We start from the raw sequence: 21,162 nt of genomic DNA, 5'->3' as shown, positions 1-21,162 counted from the left end.
ATGACGAAGGCAATTTGAAACGAGTTTGGCTCCTTTGCGCACCGATAATTGCATGCACACAGAGGGTGAGCCGGCGTCAACCCGCCAAACCACCTTCTTGAAATCCCGGTCCGATATCTCGCGGCCTACATCATCCCGACTAAGATATTCCTCCGATCGGGATCTCCAACGTCTTGGTAGTCGCGATCTCCCGAAGAGGTTCCCGACACACACAGCTACAAGACGCACGAAAACAAGTTTACAGCTCATGGCCTTCGTAACGGTGTCCCTTTCTGGCGCCCAGTCACAGGAAGTGGACGGAGAGCGCATAAGAAACAGAAAAGAGTTCGTCGCTGGCGATCGTTTGTTTCTTTCCCATTCGCTGTCCGTTCTTTCTTCTCGCTTCGAACGCTCGGTTTTCCGTTTTCTTACCGATATTCTGACCGCTGACCGGCGGTTTTCTCCGGTTGCAAGTGGATTTTTAAATATTCAAAAAGTTTTCGCTTCGAACCGTTGAAAAGGGATCCCGGAACTGGCTTTGAAAAGTGCCTGCAGATAGTGTTTTAAACTCGCTGAACAGTGCTTCCCATTCAACGGTATACGAACCGTGCACCTAAACTAACATGAAAAAGTGTCCGTTAAGATCGTTAGGGCCAAGAACAGGGGTGTGGTGTGAATGCACACAAATGCACATTACCCGCCAGAAGCCCCTCTGTGCCAACTGCAGCATACGGCATTGTTTTGTACACGGTGATCGCAAGGGTAGAAGAAACCCGAGACGTTTGACAGCGTCGTGCCTCATTTGCCACCGCCATCGGCGAGGTCATCGTAGTCAGCTTCAAATTCCATTTACGCGTTGCACGTTGGCCGGACGGTTGAATCATTCTCGCCATCGAAGACGCGGCTCGACGGTGCAATTACTCATGCGCCGTTCTCGGCCTAGTAGAAACCATTGCCCGATAACGATTAAAGTGCGTGATTGCAGTTGAAGCAACTCCCGTGCCATCGGTGGACGGTCCGTGTCCCAGTAAGGTGTGGTCAAAGACAACAAAGTGACGAAGACATAAAGTCGGTTGCCGGACGCGGTAGAGCTGTGCGTGAGAAGAAATATGATACGGTGCCATCGGGGTGTATCCGTCTTCGATTTGAATGAGTGGTCATAGAAAACACCCAAAACGTGACGGGAGGCACCAAGTTGGGCAGTTTGGTTGGAAACTTTCGTCGCGAGTCGTCACGCAAAACTTGAAATTTTGCTTTTCTCGATACTTTCATTGTTCAGCATCAATTTTCGTCTTCCATCTAATTTCCTTGGCGCAAAGAAAGTGAAGCGGTTGTTTGGGGATTAAATACACTGTTTGGTTCACATCGGTAGTTACGTATCAGATTGACAAAATTAAGACAAATTAGTCACATTTAATTTACTTTGAAGTATTCCATTTTCAATAACTGCTCAACAAAGGAATCTCAGCCTGCGAAATTTATTTTACTAATTTGTGCTATTTTCGACCGAGTGAGCGCCCATTGTTTTAACATATTCGTGTGTTATGCCGCGCGCCAGGCTTTCTCGTCTGACTTTTCTTTTGTTTCCTGCTATCAGATCGCTACTGTCGCTTTCTTTTTGCAACATAATTACCATTTGTTCACTGCACCAAACGCGTGCAACCGACTATCCAAACACGAACTTTATGAGGAGCTTGTCCGCAGTTCAAGAGGGCATTTCGGTGCAGCGAGGATCACTCACCAGAAGGCTCGGAAAGGCACAGTGAAAGCGCTTTCAATGGAGTGAAATAAGCGCATTTTATCTCCACTGCCTGCCGATCACGGAGCGGAAGCGGAATTGAGGTGAAAATTTGACTCGGATTGGATGTGAAAATTACATTCGTGAGGTCACCAACGGGGCCAGGGCGTAAACTTGGCGGTATGAAATCTCTGTAAACCTTTCACTTACCGTCCGGGCGTATCTGCACCGAAACATCGAAACATTCAGGAAAGCCCCTCCAACAAAGAGATTTAAATCGTCTGAGGCCCCAAAGTAAGTTTACATAATTTCAAGCTAAAGTCGAACAATCGAGCAAGGTGTGTCGGTCAATTTTCTTGCGACCACTGCAATGTGTGGCCATCTGTTTCACACTTTAAATTTTCACTTCCACCACAAAAGCCAACGCGGTGACCAACTCACCGAAGACCGCTGCGTGAGACCATTGGGCGAACCAGTGGCCGAGACTGGGAGTAATACTTCTGTGCCCATTTCATCGGAATGGGAGTTGCTGGCTGGCATTATCAATTTTCCCGATTTTTACGGGTTTCCTCACGGTGGCAAAGCTTCGGGCTCCGGTTTCAAACCGGAATCGGGTCAACAGCAGCCTCCCGTTTCCTCTTGTTATGTTCCAGTTATTGCTTCTTGCAAGAAACGAAACCAACACTCAACCCAGATACATTTGCTCACTGAACAGTGTGTCGCTGTTGGTTGCACTCTGGTAAGCTCGTTACTGCGCCAACGGGGGCGTTCTAAGCAGAGGCGTCAATCTGTCGTCAATCATCAGTCCCTCGGCTTCTTCATTAGCGAACCTTCCCGGTGCCGCAACACTCACTCGTGAAAAATGGAGATTAAAAAAGGGGCTTTGAAACGATCGTTCCACCAGGAGCCAGTGACAAACCTGACGCATCTAACTGGATCTAACGGCAGGGGATGATTCCGGGCGGAACGCTGTGCCGCTGAAGCGATGGAGCTCCAACCTCCACGGTCATTATGGCGGGGTCGATGGCTCGACCACATTAACGGGGACCGGATTGCTTTGTGACGTCGAGTTGTGATTTTCCTTTTACATACGTAAAATCCGATTTCTAGTCCGGTTCAGAACTAACATTTAAACACCAAAACTTCAGTGAGCTGACACAAAGCTTCAGCGATCGCAAACCGTTGAAGCGCTGCTTCGGTCGTCGGACCACCTTCCACCAATCCATTTCACGGTATAATTCCACGCTTTCGGGCCCAGTGGTCAGCAAAGCAAAGCATACCTTCCTGCCGCCGCCATTACTGAGGGTGAGAGTAAATTGCGGCATTGCATCACACTCTGGCCCCAGACACAGCGTAGAGGCACCCTGGTACGGTGGGACATGGTGCTGTTTTCTGTTGGGTTGGCCAGACACCAAAAAGGAGGCCTCAAACATTTCCTTCCATCCCCGGAAAACCGGTTTCCCGTAACACGCGCTATGATGGCCGCGAAGTGACGCGATCGCCGGATGAGCTAATGTTAGTAGCAGCAGCTCCAGTAGGCTGCGAAGGTGTTTGTTCCATTCCGGCAGCGCACGCTGAGCGTTGTTCTTTATCGTAATTCTCTCCAGTGTGCTTATCTTTGGGTGTTGTTTTCGCGTCTTTATCAACCCTTTCTCTCTCTCTCTCTCCCGTAGTATTTCTAATTGTTGTAGTAACTTCTTACTAAAGCCGCGGTGTATGTGTGCCGTTTCTATTCCAGTGAACGGTGGCGCTTGACGGCGACTGACAGCGCACCCGATTCGTCACATCTAAGTAGCCTTTCCGCTGGTGGATTTCAGTTTCCGAGCTCCGAGTCGGAGAAACACATTCGCGATCGTGATGAGTTGAATGGGCATGCTGAATGTGTTCAAATCAACGAAAAAGTGCATTTATAACGAAGAGAAGAAAGTGCTTAGATTTAAGTGCCTCCACAGTGTTCAATATGGTGGCTCGCCACAGTGCAGCGAAGCGAGCAGTGAAACAATGGAAAAATCGTCTGAAAGAGCCGTCCGGAGGCTACAAATCCGGTGCTGCCCTGGTGGCGATAGTGTTATTTTGTGGTTCTCTGTTCGGTGCTGGTCAGTGTCAGGTGGAAGAAGTGGATGATTTCGGGGGGCACCATCACCCTGATCGTGATGTCGAGCACGTGCCCGCGCCGAGCAGTAAGGAGATCATTACGAACCACATCGTTTCGGGTGGCGTCGGTGAGGACGATGGGGCGGCCGGTGGCAGTGATTCACACTATCAATATCCGGGTGATACGGCCGGCGATCGTGAGGCTGGCGAGAAGTACACGGAGATCGTCGGCGATGTGGTACTAGGCGAGAAGGTCCTGCGGGCCTCCGAGAGTCCTTACTCACTCCGTACGGACCTGGAGGTGGAACGGCGGGCACGGTTAATCATCGAGGCCGGTGTATCGATCCACTTTGCACCGATGGTTGGCATCACGGTGCGTGGTTCGATGGTAGCCATGGTAAGTCCGGGTGTCGATTCCTGATTCCCCTTATCTAATCGCGAGGAAACCTTCGCATCGGGGTACACCCATCCCTCGAGCTTTGGATTTCGGTGGTCGTTGTACGAGCGTCGCGGCCTCTGCCGTATTTATTTGGGTTGGGCAATGTCTGATTGTAATTCCACCTGTTTTGTTTGCAGCGGTAGACGCGTTATCGTTCTTTCGACGCTTATCAAGCGTCGCCTCAGACACTACGACAAAGGGCCGCGATATGCTTCGTGAGAAGCCCTTCCCATGGCCTTTTCCAGTTGTGTAGGGTTGTGGATGTCGCAAGCCGCTGAAACAGGTTGTACGCAAACATGCGCCCGATAGTTGCGAGAACTGAGAAACCTGGGGCCGAAGAAGAAGTCTTTGTTCGGGTTTAGGTAAACAGTTTTTCGAACTATCAGCTTAATGTTATCAGTAATACAAAATATTTATATTTCTTCCTGAGCCAGGATCGCATCCTAATCGATTGACTTCTGTAACAGAAACCATAGTGATTGGGTCCAATCGATGGGGCGCCCCGATTTTCTCGATTTTCTTGAGAATGTTTGGACGATCGGCGAGAAAGTTCCGTTTCCGTGCGGTAGTAAAAGTAGAAAAAACGCTTACCCATAAATCGGTCGCCACATGGGCGCCATTAATCTTCTCCGTCACGCTTCGCTCGTCTCGGTATCTACCACAATGACAGCCTCTTTCTCTAGTTTTTGCTCCAACTAGGTTCGCTTTGCTTCAGGTTCTGTTTTCACTTCCCCCGAATGTGGTTTCGGCCACGCGAGAAGCCATTGAACGCGCGGACGCGTTACACCGTTTCGACCACGTTCCAGCTCGCCGATTTTCGGTGGCGTGCCGTGAGTCGAACAGATCCCGTCTAAGATGGTTAGATTTGTTGGTGCGCCCACTGGCGGGCTTAGCAAAGCATTAAATTATTCGCACTCGAGTCCATCGCAAGTCCAAAATTAATTTACTAGAGGAGAATGAACGCTACGAAGGGGTTTTCTCCTTTTGGGCCTTCACCGATCGTGCGCGATCGTTGCGCCTTACGGATGTTGTCCTCACGCATTTTTCCATCTCGAATTGCTTGCTTTCGTTGCGAACCATCGTTGTTTCTTTCTCTCGCTCTGTTGGCGGAGTTCTATACGAGAAAGTGTCGCGATTATTAGATTAACTCGTCCCGTGGTTAACCTCAGGGGTTAATTGAAACGATAAAATAATACTCTGATCGTCTGCGTGTGCGGGGTGTCGTTTCGTAATTTTTAATTTAACGCCCGAAGGTGGCCCCTTCACGATTCAACTAATTAAACAATTAGCTTCAGTTTTGATATGGTTTGTCGTGTCCTCTAACAGAATTCCCCTTTGATCACCTAATGTGATACAAAAAAGGTTGAATAAAAGTGTAAGTTCTATTATCAACCTTTCAAAACACCTAATAATAGTGATCTTTGCGCAAGTTTAGCACCCGTTTAGGCGGTTCGTTTCCCCACACCACGTGGCTTTACTCCTCACTACACGCGTGGAAACCATGTTTGCGTTCAGCATGAAAATGATTCCCATTGTAGGAAAAACCCGGGAAGCGATTTTCCCACACTCAGCACCGGGAGGCGGCCTAGTCTCTCCATATCTTCCGTGTTCAAAGTATTTTTATGCGAACATTAGCCAGAAGATGAAGCTTTCGCATCAGATTGGGGCGGCGGCTGAGGGGCTGAGAAACCATTTTTGCTTACTTTCGATTTCATGCCTGGCCGGGTTTGGTAACTAATTGGAAATTAACGGAGGCTTCGTAAGAGAGCCGACCACAGCAACGTTACGTAAAAAAAATGTACATATTAGTTGGATAGCCCCAAACATTTTATTCCGAAAAAAGATGTTGTTCTCGTTTAAGGGTCCGTGTGAAGTGTGTCACATGAAACATTGACCAGGTTTTTGGTGGGCAGGCCCTTTTTATTAGTTCGATCGGTGTCGGTCACCCGGAAAGCAAAATGTCTGCCACGGCCGCTTTTAACGCTTGAGTAAATTACATTCTCTTCGGTTGAGACGATCGGCGTCGTGTGGGCCGTAACGTGCGGAAGATTCATTCAGCAATACGTCGCGACGCCGAAGACGTTGTGGCGGACGTTGTTAATCAATTAACCCCGACCTTTAGACGCAGCGTGGCACTGTGACAGTACTGAAGGGCTCGGTCCAGAGGTCAGATTGTACACAGCGCTCTCGGCTCGGCTTGTGCCACGATCAGCTAATTGGATTCCCGGGTGGATTCCCAGAAAGCAAGGGAATGTAGTTCACCATGGTCAACCGCAATTAATTGAGCTCCAAAAAGAGAGAAGAAGCACGGAGGGGAAAAATATGCTTCCCAGTGGTCACATTATCTCGAAGTTCAGCTGGGGAGGGAGTTTGCAACATCATCCGCTGGGACCACAGAGAATGCGTGCCCGCGGTTCTTGCACCATCCATTGTTCGTCTCCTTTTTTTAGGGGTTGTTCACCGCCAACTGGTGTTTGGGACTCATCGTGATCGCCAGACAATGGCGGCTCACTGGGGCGCGAATCCTTCGGTCCCCCATAATCACGTCATCAGCGAAATGCACAATAGACGTCCCCGTTGCGTGCGATGCACATAACGGTGTGCCGCCCTTTACGATCGATGCAAAAGTAGTGAATGAACGCATTAGGCGTGGACACCGCCCTCCGGGGATAGCATTAGTCATCTCTTACGATGCAGTGAATGAATCAGCGGAGGATGGAGCACATTGGTCAGACCAAGGGGTGTAATTCTAAACTGATGTCACTATCTGCTGCTGTGAGTCATCGCCAACGTTCTGAGATCGATGTTTCGCGATGCTTCGAGTGGGCCGCGAAACGTCATCGCGGTCGTCATGGCAACGATCCGTCCATACTCTCTACTGCTGTCATCTTTGTGCAGTAGAAAGATGATGATAATGTTTTAATGTACTCAAGCCACGGAGAGCTACATTTACTAAATTTATGCTCGTTCTATATTTGAGCGGCGCCATGTGTGACACACTTTCGAGCGACACCTGCAAGCTACCTTTGCCGTTAAGGTAGTGCAGTTACCCTAGTGGGTAGTCTATCAAATAAACCGGTTCTTCACGGTGCATTACTACGAATAGACCGCGGCCACACCGGATGCGGCACCTGTTGCACTCCTGCGCACCGACGCGACGCAAGCTGCCGATGCGTGACCCCTCGAGTCACAACAGGCGAAATATTTGTTATTTTCCACCAACAATACCTGGTCTGGTGTTACATTGATTTGGACTGCAAAGGCCAATTCGAACGAAGGTCGATAATGGCTTCATTTATGAAAATTGGAGAAAGGAAATCATTTTTCGGTTGATTGATTCAATCGTACGGAGCAGCACCCGAGATTCGAGCTGAAGCGGCCCGTAATTTATGGTTTCGCATTTGTTAGTCTTCTAAACGACCAAACGACCAACGACTCGCTCGCACGCAGGCAACCTAGGTCGAATCCGTGTCTGCCGTTTGGCGTTTTTCTAATGATCCTCCATTTTTCATTCAACAGTGGGATCGTTTTGATTATGAGCTTTTCTATATGGATCTTCCCATGTGCTTGCGGTACACCAAAAAATGGTTTCGGTGCTCCCTTTTTTGGGAAGTTGGTGATGAAGAAACAACCCGTCAGCCTCCTCGAAAAAACAATTACTCACTTACAAACCCGGCATGAAATCCTCCAGAAATCCCGCGGTGTGCTCCGTGCATGCGATTTGAAATCGTTTATATGGTATGCGTGCTCCGCACCTGACCTACATTAATGAGCGGGCAACCGGAGTGCCCCGCGAAAGCCGGTAAAATAGCGCAAACGGGGTGTAGTGTTGGTGTAATTGAACTGTTGGTATGTTGCCAGCTCGCTCCAGCGTAAGGAACATGCGCCAAAGGCCCAGGTATCAAGTTGCGCAGCACGTCGCGAGCGACAAGGAAATTCCATTTAAAAAATGATGTTCCGTTAAGTAAATGAAACAAGAAACGAAGTAGACAATAAATAAAATGTTATAAACATAGACACTGTTTACGTAAAATCGAGCATAGGATCCAAGGAAAGGTCACGCGTACCATAACGGGACGATTCTTATGGCCATTTCAATTGTTATTTAAATATACGACTCATTGCTTTTCTTTTTGGCGATTTATTTAACCGCAAGCTGTGCATTTCTCGAACGGGTTTCACCTGCGTTTCGAATGGCGTAGAGGGGCGGGCTTTTCGCGTGGTGCTTTTATTATGCAATGCCTCGGCGTGGCCGGCATTTAATGGCATCGGCGCATAACGGTTGGCAACTTACTCACCGCGGAGGGGAACGGAACCTTGCGTGAAAGGAGAGTAGCAAATAAATCACATTTCTCTCTCATCAGTAACAAACTAATAGCGAAACTTCGGTTTAAAAACTAATAAACTATTCATGTTTCTTCTTTCCCTCATCCTGCCAGGGCACTGCCGAGAACAAAATACACCTCACGACGCTTCCCAACACCGGCTACGAAGACGTTCCGTCCGATCCCCGCGAAGCCGGCGTTCGCTTGGTGGACGGTCCCAGTCCGCTCGCCGGTCGTCTCCAGCTGCTCAACCGGGGCAAGTGGCGATCGGTGTGCTCAAACTCCAAGAAGTACGTAACGGTTGCAGTGCAGCTTTCCGGGACACACCGTAGTTAAACATTTCATTCTTTCGCCTTCCAGCTGGACCATCGCCGACTATGAGACCACGTGCCGACAGATGGGCTTCAAGGGGGGCCGCTTCTGGAACTGGATGGATCGTATCCCGAACTACGAGCCACGGTTACTGTACGAAGAGCCACACTGCCGCGGCACCGAGGGTTCCTTGTTTGATTGCGCATGGGCTACGAAGCAGGTCGGATCGGGGGTCTGTGACTATCACAGTGACATCGGGGTGCAGTGTTTGCCGCTCTTCGACCACGTGACGCCCCACTGGCGAGGCCTTCGGTTCGAGAACGCCGAAAGCAAGGAAACGCTCTCGTACAACCACGTGTTGTACGATTCCATTTCGTTGTCGCAACTGCGCCACGTTGACATTGTTCGGGCGGGGACGGGTCGTGGAGGAACGGCCGATGCGGCTGTGAGTGTCCTCGGTGTGCCACCGGTCCTGGAGCACGTCACCATCGATCACTCGTCGTACACGGGCATCAACGTGACGAGGCACGATGCAGCGTTCAGCTTCCGAAATGTGACCGTGAGGCGTAGCCGAGGGTTTGGCATCTTCATGAACTCGAGCTACGGATCGGCCCACCTGGAGGGGGTGACCGTGAGTGAGAACGGTGCCGATGGCATCCGCTACGTTGGCCACGACCTGCGGTCCGATGAGCGAACCGATCGGAGTAAGGTGTTTGACTTTTGCACCCTAACGACGACCGCGTGGCAGATCTATCCGCTGCAGCTGTCCTTCGAGCAGTCCCCGTTTGCGCTCTCGCAGAAGGAGTGTGCCCGGTCGTTCGAAACCGGATTCGGGTACGTGCTGACGATGCACTTCGTGTACTTCGAGATGACGCGCAACGAAACGGCCCACATCTCCATCTACGACGGGATGTCGGAGAACGATCGGTTGCTGGCGTCGTGGAATGTGCGCAACTCGACGCGGCCCCAGAGTGTGACCAGCACGAGGGAGAAACTGTTCATCAAACTGCGTGCCGACCCGAGGTCCGCGGTTCTGGCGCACTTCCGGGTGTCGTCGGGCATCACGAAGGCGTACGATCTGAACGTCACCCAGGGGACGATCGTGGACAATGGAGGACGAGGCATCGCGGTGGACAACTTGCGTTCCCAGGTGCACGTGCACTCGTCCACGATCGCCAACAATCGGCACGCGGCCGGGCTGCATGTGACGAGCGGAGTGGGCGATGTGAATGTGACGGACTCGAAGATCACCTTCAACCAGGGCGACGGAATCAACATCACTTATTTCGGTGGCAATCGGAACATATCGCGTAGCTCGATCGCTTCGAACCGCGGCTACGGGTTCGCGGTGTGGCTTAACCAAACGACGAAGGATCGTCGAGAGTTTCTCGAGTTCAACCAGACCACCACGGTGGAGTATTCGACGGTTGCGAAAAATCTCGAAGTGGGCATCCTGCACGGGAACTATTGTGGCGATGCGTGGGTCAACGTAACCGGGAACTGGTTCAACGACAGCACTAGCGATGCGATCGACGTCCAGTCGTGCTGGTTCGAGACGCAAGACAATCGCCGGCTACGGTTGCAGATCGGACACAACAGCTTCGAGCATTCGAACCGGCTGGCGATCATGATCAGCCCCATCCTGAACCTGGACGGAAGGATCGAGTACAACCACTTTACGCGCGGTCGCTATGGCGCGCTTCTCACACGCAATAGACCCTGGGAAGAATTTCGTGCCCTTCCGGTGCGGTTGATCGTGCAGCACAACCACTTCCTAAACAACGAAGGAATCTACGTGGCCTCACTCGGATTGTCTCCGAACACCGACCGGGGGACGCAGTGGATGCTGTTTACGCGGAACTTTGTAAAGGGCAACCGGGTCAAGGAAGCGTTCGGACCGCTCGAGGCGGAAGGCGAGGGTCTGGGCGGTGAGGGGCGACTAAATCCGCGATCGCGCGTGGCCGCCCCGGTCGTGATCTCGTCGAACAACGTGGACGTGTTCCGCAACATCATCTCGAACCACGAGTCACAGTACGAGGTGGGGTCGCAGCTGTCCGACCAGAGCAAGGCGCTGAACGTGACGTACAACTGGCTCGGCAACCAGGACGAAGAGCGGATCTATGACCGGCTGTTCCACCGAAAAGATCGTTACGATCTGGCGAAGATCGAGTACTTCCCGTACCTGTTGCACCACTCCAACCCGGGCACGCAGACTATCGCCCAGTACCAGAAGTTTGTGCCGTTCTTCCACAAGGAGGGCAGCGAACGGATCGGTGGCGAGGTGGACGGCCAGGAGATTCTTCCGGCCGGCACGTACACCGTCGAGCGGGACATTAACGTGCGCCCGGGAGGCAAGCTGATACTGAATTCGGGCGTTACGCTAAACTTTGCACCGAGTGTCGGAATGATGGTAACCGGAAAGCTGGAGGCCCGTGGCCGCTCGCCGGACGATATTCTGTTCACGCTAAAACGGGAACCGGTCATGATGGACAATGATACGACGGAAGCGATCGCGGAAGATCCCGAGTTTGCGATGGACATCGAGACGGAATCGATCGTGGAGAAGGCTCCGCAGGAACCGCAGATCCCGAAGGTGCCGGTACGGCTTATCGGCGGGGAGAACGATCACGAGGGACGTCTGCAGGTGTACGTGGAGGGCGTCTGGGGGACGGTGTGCGATTACGGGTGGACCATCACGAACGCGGCCCTGGTGTGCCACCAGCTCGGCTTGGCGCTGAATCCGACCGATTGGCGATTGCAGCGATCGGAAGTGCCGGGTGCGGGCACGAGTGAGGACGTCTTGCTTTCGCATGTCCGTTGCACGGAACACGACATCGACATTACGCGGTGCCGTGCGGAGAGGGCCTCCCGGGGGGACTTTGAGAACTCCTGCGGCCATGAAAACGACGTCGGCGTGCGCTGCTACGAAGGAGCCTGGGCAGGGCTACGGTTCGGAGTGTTGGCCGAAAGGGCCGATCTGCAGTACGTCACGATCGAGAAGGCCGGTCTGTTCGACTACATGACCAACATGTTTAAGCCGGCCCTGCAGATGGACCTGGCCCGCCACAATCTGGACAGTGTGCGTGTGGTCGAGAACCTCCAGGACGGGCTGGGTATCATTTACTCGGACATCTACGCCGGTTCGTCGGTGAATAATGTGAAAAATTCCGAGTTCTCGGGTAACCGTGGCAATGGCATCAGTATCAAGCAGCTGGGACTCAAGGTGCACGGTAGTATCATCAAGGATAACCGAGCCTCGGGTGTCCATCACGATCAGGTCGTGTCGTCGCTCGAGCAGCGTGAAATCACGAGCTGGTTCAGCATGGTGCCGGACTTTAACGTGGACGACTCGGACTATCGGCCGATCCTGTTGCCGGAAAGCACAGTTAGCAACATCGACATTGACCAGTGGCAGATTAAGCACATCATCACCACGCCGGTTCGAGGCGATCCGGTGGACAAGCAGATCGTCATCCGCTGCCAGCCGGGCTACGTGATCGGCGTTCAGTTGCTGAATCCGATCGAGAATCGGTCGACGGAGAACATCTGGCTGTACGACTCGCTGATGCGCAGTACCGAGTCGGACATTTGGCAGGTGAACCGCGATCTGTCCGTGTTCCCGCTCACCACCAGCAGCTACGGGGCGATCCTGCAGTATCGCAGTGGAGCCAGCGCTCTCGGAGGGGCCGTACTGGTACTCCGTTCGATTCAGGCTCCCGTGCAGAACGTGTACAATCGAATCGTGCGTGGTCCGGTGCCGACACTGCAGATAACGTCCACAAAGATACAGCGAAACTTCCGCGGCATCACGGGAACGTACTACAATCGGTACCTGGGCGAGAAGGGTGAACTGTATCTGCGAAAGGCAAATGAATCAATCAAGCTGGTCAACTGTGAGCTTAGCCACAACCGGGAGGAAGCGATGTTTATCCATTCCCCGTTCTGGGACGTGCACGTTAGCAACATCTCGGAGATCACGATCCACGTCAACAACAGTTTGATCCGCGACAACGGCCGTGGCATACGGCAGTTTTCGAAGGACCTGCGCTCCTCGAATAACCTGTTCCATTACGTGCTGCAGGACACGACGGTCGAGAGTAACTCGCTTGGGGGTCTCGAGCTCAGCCTGCCGTACGTTTGGCAGTACAACGAAAACTTTACCCACTCCGTGTTCCTGGGGAACGATACGTGGGCTCGGAATCGCAAGTTTGCCATCCTGATCGATGGCCACTACGCGGCGGTCAACATTTCGTCCAACATCTTCACCGAGAACGTGTGCGCCCAGGGGCTGATCGGGTTCCGGGGCATGGAGAAGAAGATGCGGATCGACAATAATCGGATCAAGCGCAACTACGGGGCGTACATGGTCGAGTTCCGGTCGGACAGTCAAAGTGAGATCCTAGGAGAGATACCGGCCCTGCTGGCGTTTAACCAGATCGAAAGCAATGAGCAGCTGAAGGACACGCGATCGTCGATGCGCAACTTTATCCGCGGCGAGCGGAGCAACGCCAACGATCCGACGTGTGTGATCGGGTTCGGTGGCGTGCAGAAGGTGCAGATCTATCGGAACGTCATCTCGAACAACCAGCAGGACTACGATCTGATTGCGGGCGTCAAGTCGGCCCGGCTGCGCAACTATCTGGATGCACGCGAGAACTGGTGGGGCAGCAAGGACGAGCTGCACATCCGGCGGCGCATATTCGACTTCGACGATTGGAACAACCACGCGGAGGCCCTGTACCGGCCGTATCTGGTGGAGGACGTGACCGATGGCAGCATCTCGGTGAGCAGTGGGCCGCTTCCGCCGGTCGATTTGGATGCCCTCGGGGGCCGAATACTGGAGAACCTGTCGATCTACCGGCGACCGGCACCGTACGTGGTCCGATCGGACATTACCGTGATGCCGGGCGTCACGTTCAGCATCTTCCCGGGGGTCGTGATGGAGTTTGCGCCGAACGTGGGCATTCTGGTGCTCGGGACACTGTTGGCGCGCGGGACGACCGATGCCGAGGTGATCATGAAACCGATCGAGAACGCATCGGAAGGGCTGCGGCAGCGGGTGGAGCGATCGCTGGAGAACATGGTCAACTATGACTCCATTCGGCTCTGTACGAACCGCAACTGCTCGCAGGGCGAGTCGGAGAACGAGCGGGCCAAGGAGGGCTTCCTGGAGTACTACAACCACACGACGCTCCAGTGGATCCCGATCTGCGATCGCCGGTTCACGGAGCGGAACGCGCAGGTCGTTTGCCGGGAGCTGGGGTACGATCCGCTCGATGTGTTCTTCGGGCACGACCGGAGGATCGAGTTCCACACGAACTCGCTGACGCGCATATGGTCCTGGGTCGAACCGATGGAGTGCCACGGGGACGAGGCGCGCTTGGAAGAGTGTCCGGAGCGGCTGAACGGCCAGCTGTACGGACGACGGCACGAGTGCCAGTGGGACTCGGAGTTTGTGTTCATCAGCTGCAACGGCGAACCGGAGCGGCACCGCTACTGGGGCGGCGTACGCTTCGCGAACCCCGACTTCGAGGCCAGCCTGTACGAGCATCGGCTCCACGATACGGTCACACACGCGATCACACAACCGGTGGAAAGTGTGATGGACAGTGTGCGCATTGATCGCGCCGGAATGCTGCACGGCGAAAAGTCTCCGGCCATACAGACGATCGCCAAGAATCCGAGCATCAGCTCGGTGTCGATCCATGACAGTGCCCACCACGGCGTGAACCTGATCTCGCCGACCAACGCGATCCACCTGAACCACCTGCGGATCCTGCGTGCCCTGGGCCAGGGCATCAATGCCATCTCGCTGACGGGCGAGGGTCGCGAGAGTGACGAATCGAGCTACAGCCCGCTGAAGGACCTCGACTTGCCGTACAACCTGTTCTCTATGATCGACATCTGCGACACGAACAAGGAGATCACGCTCGAGGAGCGGGTCCTGGTTTACTACAAGTACGACAACAATCCGGTCAATTGCGTGAAAATCTTCAAGAGTGCGTACCGCGTGAAACCGCTCGGGTTCCGGTTGCTGCAGTCGAATCTGTTCAACCACTCGAAGGAGTACGGCCGCCGGGACATGATCCAGCTGATGGACGGGGACATCTACAACGTTTCGGCGCGCACGATCGGCACGGTCGATGCGGATTCAGACAACCAGAAGCGATTGTTCCGCACGATCGAACCAGCCCTCAGCGTTCGGCTGATTGCCAGCGGAGCGCCGGCACGGCACGGATTCATTGCGGAGGTCGTCACGCTACCGATATCGGCCATCGGTTTCAGTAAGTGTAGTGATCGGGTGCTGCTTCGACGGGAGTTACTGATCGTTTCTTTGCCCTTCTGCAGATCGCGACGCGCAGCACAACATTTCGAACACGGAAATTGTGGGATGTGTCGGTGGTGCCCTTCAGTACACATCGGTCGGCGAGGTGTCTCCGATACTGACCCTCGAGCGGAACCGGATCATGCGCAACTGTCGCCAACTGTACGGCAACTTCTCTTCGTGCGAGTCAGCCATCCGGGTCGATGTGCAGAACATGCAATCGTTGCACTTTCGGGTGCGTCTTTCGGGTGGCCGATATCTGTTTTTGTTTACGATACTAATGACATTCCGTTTCGTGTTCCTAGAACAATCTGATCGAGGCGAACCAAGGGGGCGTAATGGTTCGGGCCGATTCCCGTGGCTCGGCCACGTCACTGCGCGGCTGGATCCATCACAATCTGTTTGTGCGCAATCGCAACCGACCGGCGATCCACGTCGATGGGCGGCAATCTTCGCCCTACCAGGAGGTGATCATACACAACAACTACATCACGCAAAATGATGCCACCTTCCGGGATGTGATCGTCCTGCGGCAGGTCGTGTCGAACTTTACGTTCAACTACGTGCACCGGAACAAGGGTCTGAGGATCGTGCAGGTGTCCGGGTTCGATCGCGTTCGCTTACCGATCTATCAGACAACCACACACAACGGGTTCTATGAGTAGGTTCCGAAGCCAGATCCTCCTGAGACTCGGAAGTAACGCTTTGCTTCCCATTCACAGTAACGTTGCTACCGATTGGGCGGGACGGGCCACGATTGTCGCCGGAACGGCCGGCCAGCACTACATCGACAATATTTTCGCCAACCCGGACAACGATTACGAAATAATAACCGTCAACCGATCAATGTAAGTTGGGTACCTTTTCCGTAGGCGATCGAGTAGTAAGTTGTTACCTTCGGGCGAAAGGGCGGACCTTACGATAACATGTTAATTCTATTCAAAATTTTGCATGTCTCTATTGTATTTTGTTCTTACTCCTTCTCTTACAATCCCTCTGACCCTCTGCGTAAACGGGGATCGCTGTGTGGTCGCTGATCACTGGGCCCTGGCAGAATTGATTTCCAGTACTGGAATAGGTAGGTGCAGATGTTATTTGTGACATTTTGCTGCCGGTTGGTGTTGGGCTTGCTTGTGTGGCGCGGCGCGGACCGCTTTCTTCTGTTTCGGCCCACGATTTATGCTCCTTTCTTTCGCTTTTGCAGCACGCTGGACGTGTGGAAGACGAAAATCGATGCCCGACACAACTACTGGAGTTACAACGAAACACTGGCCGTCAGTTCGCGTATTCGCGATCGCCTGGATGACCCGCAGCTGCTCGAGGTATCCTATCTTCCGCTGCACATGAACAATCTGACCGTGCTGGATGGCAAGTGTCCGCCCGGGTGGACACTGCTGATCGACACGTGCTACATGTACGTCGGTGCTCCGATGAGCTTCCGCGAGGCGCGAGACTTTTGCCGTTCCGATAACGCCTCGCTACCGTTCATCCATGGCGACGCGACGCTGCTGTGGCGGTTCCTCGATCAGCAGTCGCGCTACTTGCGCAACGTCGAGCGGGTTTGGGTGCAGGATGCCAACTACATCGATCGGTGCACCTCGTTCATCTACCAGAACGTGGAGGTAGAGGAGTGCCACAACCGGCATGCGTTCTTGTGCGAAATCGATCCGAAGGTGAGGACTGGCCGCGGCTTGGCTTTCGCAATGGAATGTCTTTCATGGAATGTTTCTTTCGCAGGTCGAGATTGATCCCCTCCACTGGACGGCTAGCGTGGAGGTGATCGGCATCATCGTGGCCCTTGCCCTGGTCATTGTCCTCATTTGTACCGTTTGCGTTTGCTGGTGCTGTAAGTCACGCTACCGGCAGGAGCAACGCCTTCAGCGGCGCAACAGCATACGCCAAAGCATGCGAAGTCTGAACAGTATCGATCCCCAGGGATCGCTTCGTAGGCGAAACTATGTAAGTGCTGAGCGAATGGAGGGAAAAGTCAAAGCTTAACAATTGGTTTTGCACCGATCGCCACTTTTCCGTTGTTTTACACCGAAAGCTACCGATCGATCACACTTTTTTCACTTTCCAATCAATTTCTTGCACTCCACGCGGCAGCCTACAGATGTGTAGAGAGAGATTTCTTCGTAAGTGATTACGTTTGAAGTTTTGTTTGAACGTTCGACAGTAGGTCTTTGCTCGTCTGCACGCTTTGTTTGTCCTTCAAGCCGAATTTTCGGACGCACGGCCCGTGAACTTACCCTCTTGCCTTTCTCCCACAGGCAATGTCCCGTTCAACGGATACCCTGCGAACGGCCACAACGAACGACTACAAACGAATGGCATCGAACGGTTCGATCGAATCCGTGGACAAGAGTGTACTGAGCACGGAAACCGGCTACGACATGTATGATCACAAGCACAAGCAACAGTACGGCAACGAGTACGCCGAGCAGCTCAAGAGTCAACTCGGTTACAGTGACAGTAACGGGGGGACAGCCACCACTGAGTATCTGCCGGCCGGTCACAGTAGTGCCGCCAACAGTCCCATGAAAACGAAGGTGTACGGATTGCCCGACTACAGTAGCCATGGTGGGGGCTCAGCCATCGAACTGGCGTTCCGGAACGAGGGATTCCGCGACACCTCGACAACCTATTCCGGCGTGACACGCAACAACTCAATCAGCACTGCCATCAACGAAGACACGCCGATCATACACGCCCCGGGAGGCGGCGATGATCTCGAAGAGACCGGTTCCGATTACTACGGAAACTCGAGTACACTACCGATACGCGTGCACGATAAACTATCGTTTCTGCACGAACTGAAGCAACATTTGCCCGAGTACGAACCCCCGTCACCGATTAGCCACAGCAGTTTTCAGCCAACACGCAGTTCTCAGTCCGACTCGATGTCCACGGTCAGCGGGCTGGCGTATGGCGGGGCGGCGGCCGCTAGTCAGCGTATACCGCCAAGACCCGCGCCTCCCGTCGCTCACGTTTACCAGCAACCATCGATACAGGTGCGCCGGCCAGCTCCACCGGAGCCGGAACAGATGCGGCGACCGGATTCGTACATGAAAGCGGTCAAAAAGTACGCCCAACCGGGCCGAGAACGTGACTCGATACTACCGCCACCGCGCAACGATAGCCAGCGGCCCAAAACGCTGTACGAGTCATCCGGAGAACAGGTTCCCATCTCGCCGGTGCCGCCGGATACCCCGTCGCCAACGACGCTACCCTCGAGATCAAACTATGCGCGCTCAAAGTCGGAGGCACTGTTGGAGACCAACTTTGACGATCCGTCCGCGGGTCCGGCGATGCTGAGTTCGGACAGCCGGAGCTACTCGCAACCGCTGGAAACGGCAATGTGAGGTTCGGGCGAGAATGTGGCCGGTTTCTGTTCGAAAACGAATTGTACAGTTAGAAATAAGCGGAAAAAAGGCGTATCGACGAAGCTTGCTGCGCGCTTCGAAAGCTTAACTGGCCAAGCACACATTTGTAAGGTGCTTTCCGCGGTGCTTTTGCACGGGCGGAAAGCTTTTTACGCTTTTCACTCAGAGAAGAGGAGAAAGAAATTCAATTTATTCAAAAAAATTTAAGAAGTAAAACGCGTTTTCGCAGTTGCACTCTCAAGAATATTCGTGACCGCGCTCCGCCCTTCTGGGTGCCTTAGGTGTGCTTACTTTACTTTTAAACACGGAAGATATCCCGTTTTTATGTTGCGCCCAGAGTTTACTGCCTTCATTATTGGCCATGAAGCTGATGACTCAACGATGCCGTTGGACAATGAATATTTCTGCAGAATTTACGTGATATGTACGGTAGATAACACAATTATACAGCAAAACGTTGACACGATAATCGAGGCGACAATCGAGATGCAGGAATTAGTGGAAGAATATGATCAGTCGAAACCCTGTTAATGTTTAAAGTTCAAAAGCAAACAAGAAATCATACACATAAACATGGCTATAAAGTTTGCTATAATCGTGGCTCGAGGAAAATCCATCTGCCGGAGAAAAGTTGCACCAAAAAACATCAATTTGTTGGTATGTGTGCGTGCGTGCTTGTTATGCGTTCGGGATTTTCGTAGGTTGAATCGGGTCTCTTCTCTCTCTCTTCAGTCTGACCGCCTGTCTCTCCCCCCTATTATGAAACTCGAACTCGAAACTCGAACGGTCATTTGAGTTCATTTTGCTGTAGCTTTCTCTTTCTGCCTTCTCTCTTGTTGTATTCTGCTTTCTCTCTTACTGTGTTCACTCGAACGATCGAGTTCTCGATTCTAGTTTCATAATGGGGGGGAAAATCTTGCATTTCCAAAACGAATAAAAAACAAAGAAATAGAAGAAAATTCTCTAGCGTTCCCAGTCTCTGTTTTTTCTCGTATTTTCTCTCTCGTTTCTCTCGCTTTTACAATGCAAGAAAATATTGCTGTTGCAATGTAAGAAAATATAGCTATTTCGATGCAAGAAAATATTGCTCTCCGTTCCCGGTCCCTGGTTTTCGCTTGTAGGTTTGCAAACCTGACTGCTGATTGTTTGCTTGTTGAAGAGAGAGGAAGTGTGTGCGTTGCGTGTGTTTGTTGCTGTCTGCTACGATTGTGTCGGATTCACGGATTGTGACACGGTGGGACACAAAAACACTGGCCCCCCAATCAGGCCGTTACACGAAATCAATCGGAACCTGCTAGATTAATTGCCTGCTCACGCTGCCGCCTGATAAGCGGATTGGGGAGAAACCATTTGGACCTATTGGTTTGTGTTTAGTTGGTGACTCGGCGTGAGGCATCGTTGTTTCATCCCGTTCTGTTGTTGTTTTAGCGAGCAAACTTTGTAGATCCCAATCCAAGCCTCGCTTCAAGACTTAAGAACTTCAAGCTTATCTTGGTCGCACTCGTAAGATGCACCCTCGAGAACCATGGCACTTTAAACCGTGCATTCCGCCAAACTGCTCCAATATTTCCTACTAGCATTATTATTGCGTACGCGTGCGTGCGAAATGGTTTTGGGCCCCCTTAGAACAAGAAGCAAGCCCCAATTGTCGGGGTTCCGCGACGGGTGAGATGTGAGCGTGTAGTGAGAAAACAGGATGCTTGGTGAGAAAAGTGGCCTAGGATGTGGAGGCGAGAAAGAAAAGCGGAAAGACGGAGTCTGCGAGCGATAAAATATGGTCGGCCAACAGAATAGCAGTTGGGTCGGTCTGTTTTGACGGTGCGGTGGCCGCCTTTCGCTGGACTGCTGGGCTGTGTTGGAGAGTGGGAATTCAGTGTGTGGTAGTTTTCTTGTCCCCGTGCGCCAATTTTAGGTCGAATTGTTTTGGTTTTAGACAGCTTTCCCCATTGGGCTCCCCGACTGCAGTAATGCATCCAGTCAGCACAAAGAACGATACGACACGGCGGTGGAGAGAAATGGAGCATTGTTCGGCGATAAATCCTGCTTTTAAGATTAATGATTTGTTTTAGAGAGCGAGAGATGAGTGTCGAAAATAGTACACCTCTTGCGGCAATTCGTAAAATGTGTGAAGGCTACAAACCGTAGAACCAGCCCCATTTCCGCCAAGAGTCGCCCGTTGCAACAAAGTGCAATGCAGCTTCGGTCGGGATGAAAATTGAAAAATCGATAACCTTTTATTGCAAGTCGCTCCGTCTGCTTCGCTCCGCTGGCCTGCGATAGAGTGCGACGCGGGAGAGCGAGAAGGCACGCTCACTCATTCTCCATCCAAAAGTGAGAGAGAGTGTGACCCCCCAAAGTGGAGCGAGCGAGACAGACGACAGCGAGCTCTCTGATGTGGCGCGAAGCTATTTCCAGTGAGCTGTCAGTTTTGGTCCTGGCATTCCTCAATTTTTTGGGCAAAAGAAAAGGTTGTTAAGGGTTTCGCGTTTCGCTGGTTATCGCGGCCTGCTTGGCGGTGGTGCTGGGGAGTTCTGCGAATCGATCGGAACTTTGGGGTCTACATGTTT

The 21,162-nt window shown here is 52.6% G+C and overlaps 1 protein-coding gene across 1 annotated transcript; it reads left to right on the top strand.

The window, feature by feature from the left end:
* Nucleotides 1-19,306, top strand: LOC131208234 (protein bark beetle). The gene is made up of 12 exons (XM_058200887.1): nt 1-9; nt 2,033-2,057; nt 3,709-4,208; nt 8,690-8,865; nt 8,936-15,171; nt 15,236-15,447; nt 15,518-15,873; nt 15,935-16,060; nt 16,267-16,290; nt 16,417-16,885; nt 16,950-17,171; nt 17,483-19,306. Exons 1-12 carry the CDS (start codon nt 1-3, stop codon nt 18,572-18,574), a joined length of 9,447 nt encoding a protein of 3,148 aa, XP_058056870.1. The 3' UTR covers nt 18,575-19,306.
* Nucleotides 19,307-21,162: the final 1,856 nt, after the last annotated feature.

Source organism: Anopheles bellator, chromosome 2 (genome assembly GCF_943735745.2).
Source record: "Anopheles bellator chromosome 2, idAnoBellAS_SP24_06.2, whole genome shotgun sequence".
NCBI classification, from domain to species: domain Eukaryota; kingdom Metazoa; phylum Arthropoda; class Insecta; order Diptera; family Culicidae; genus Anopheles; species Anopheles bellator.
The sequence above is the reverse complement of the archived record's forward strand: the minus strand, read 5'-3'. Positions and strand labels throughout refer to the sequence as shown.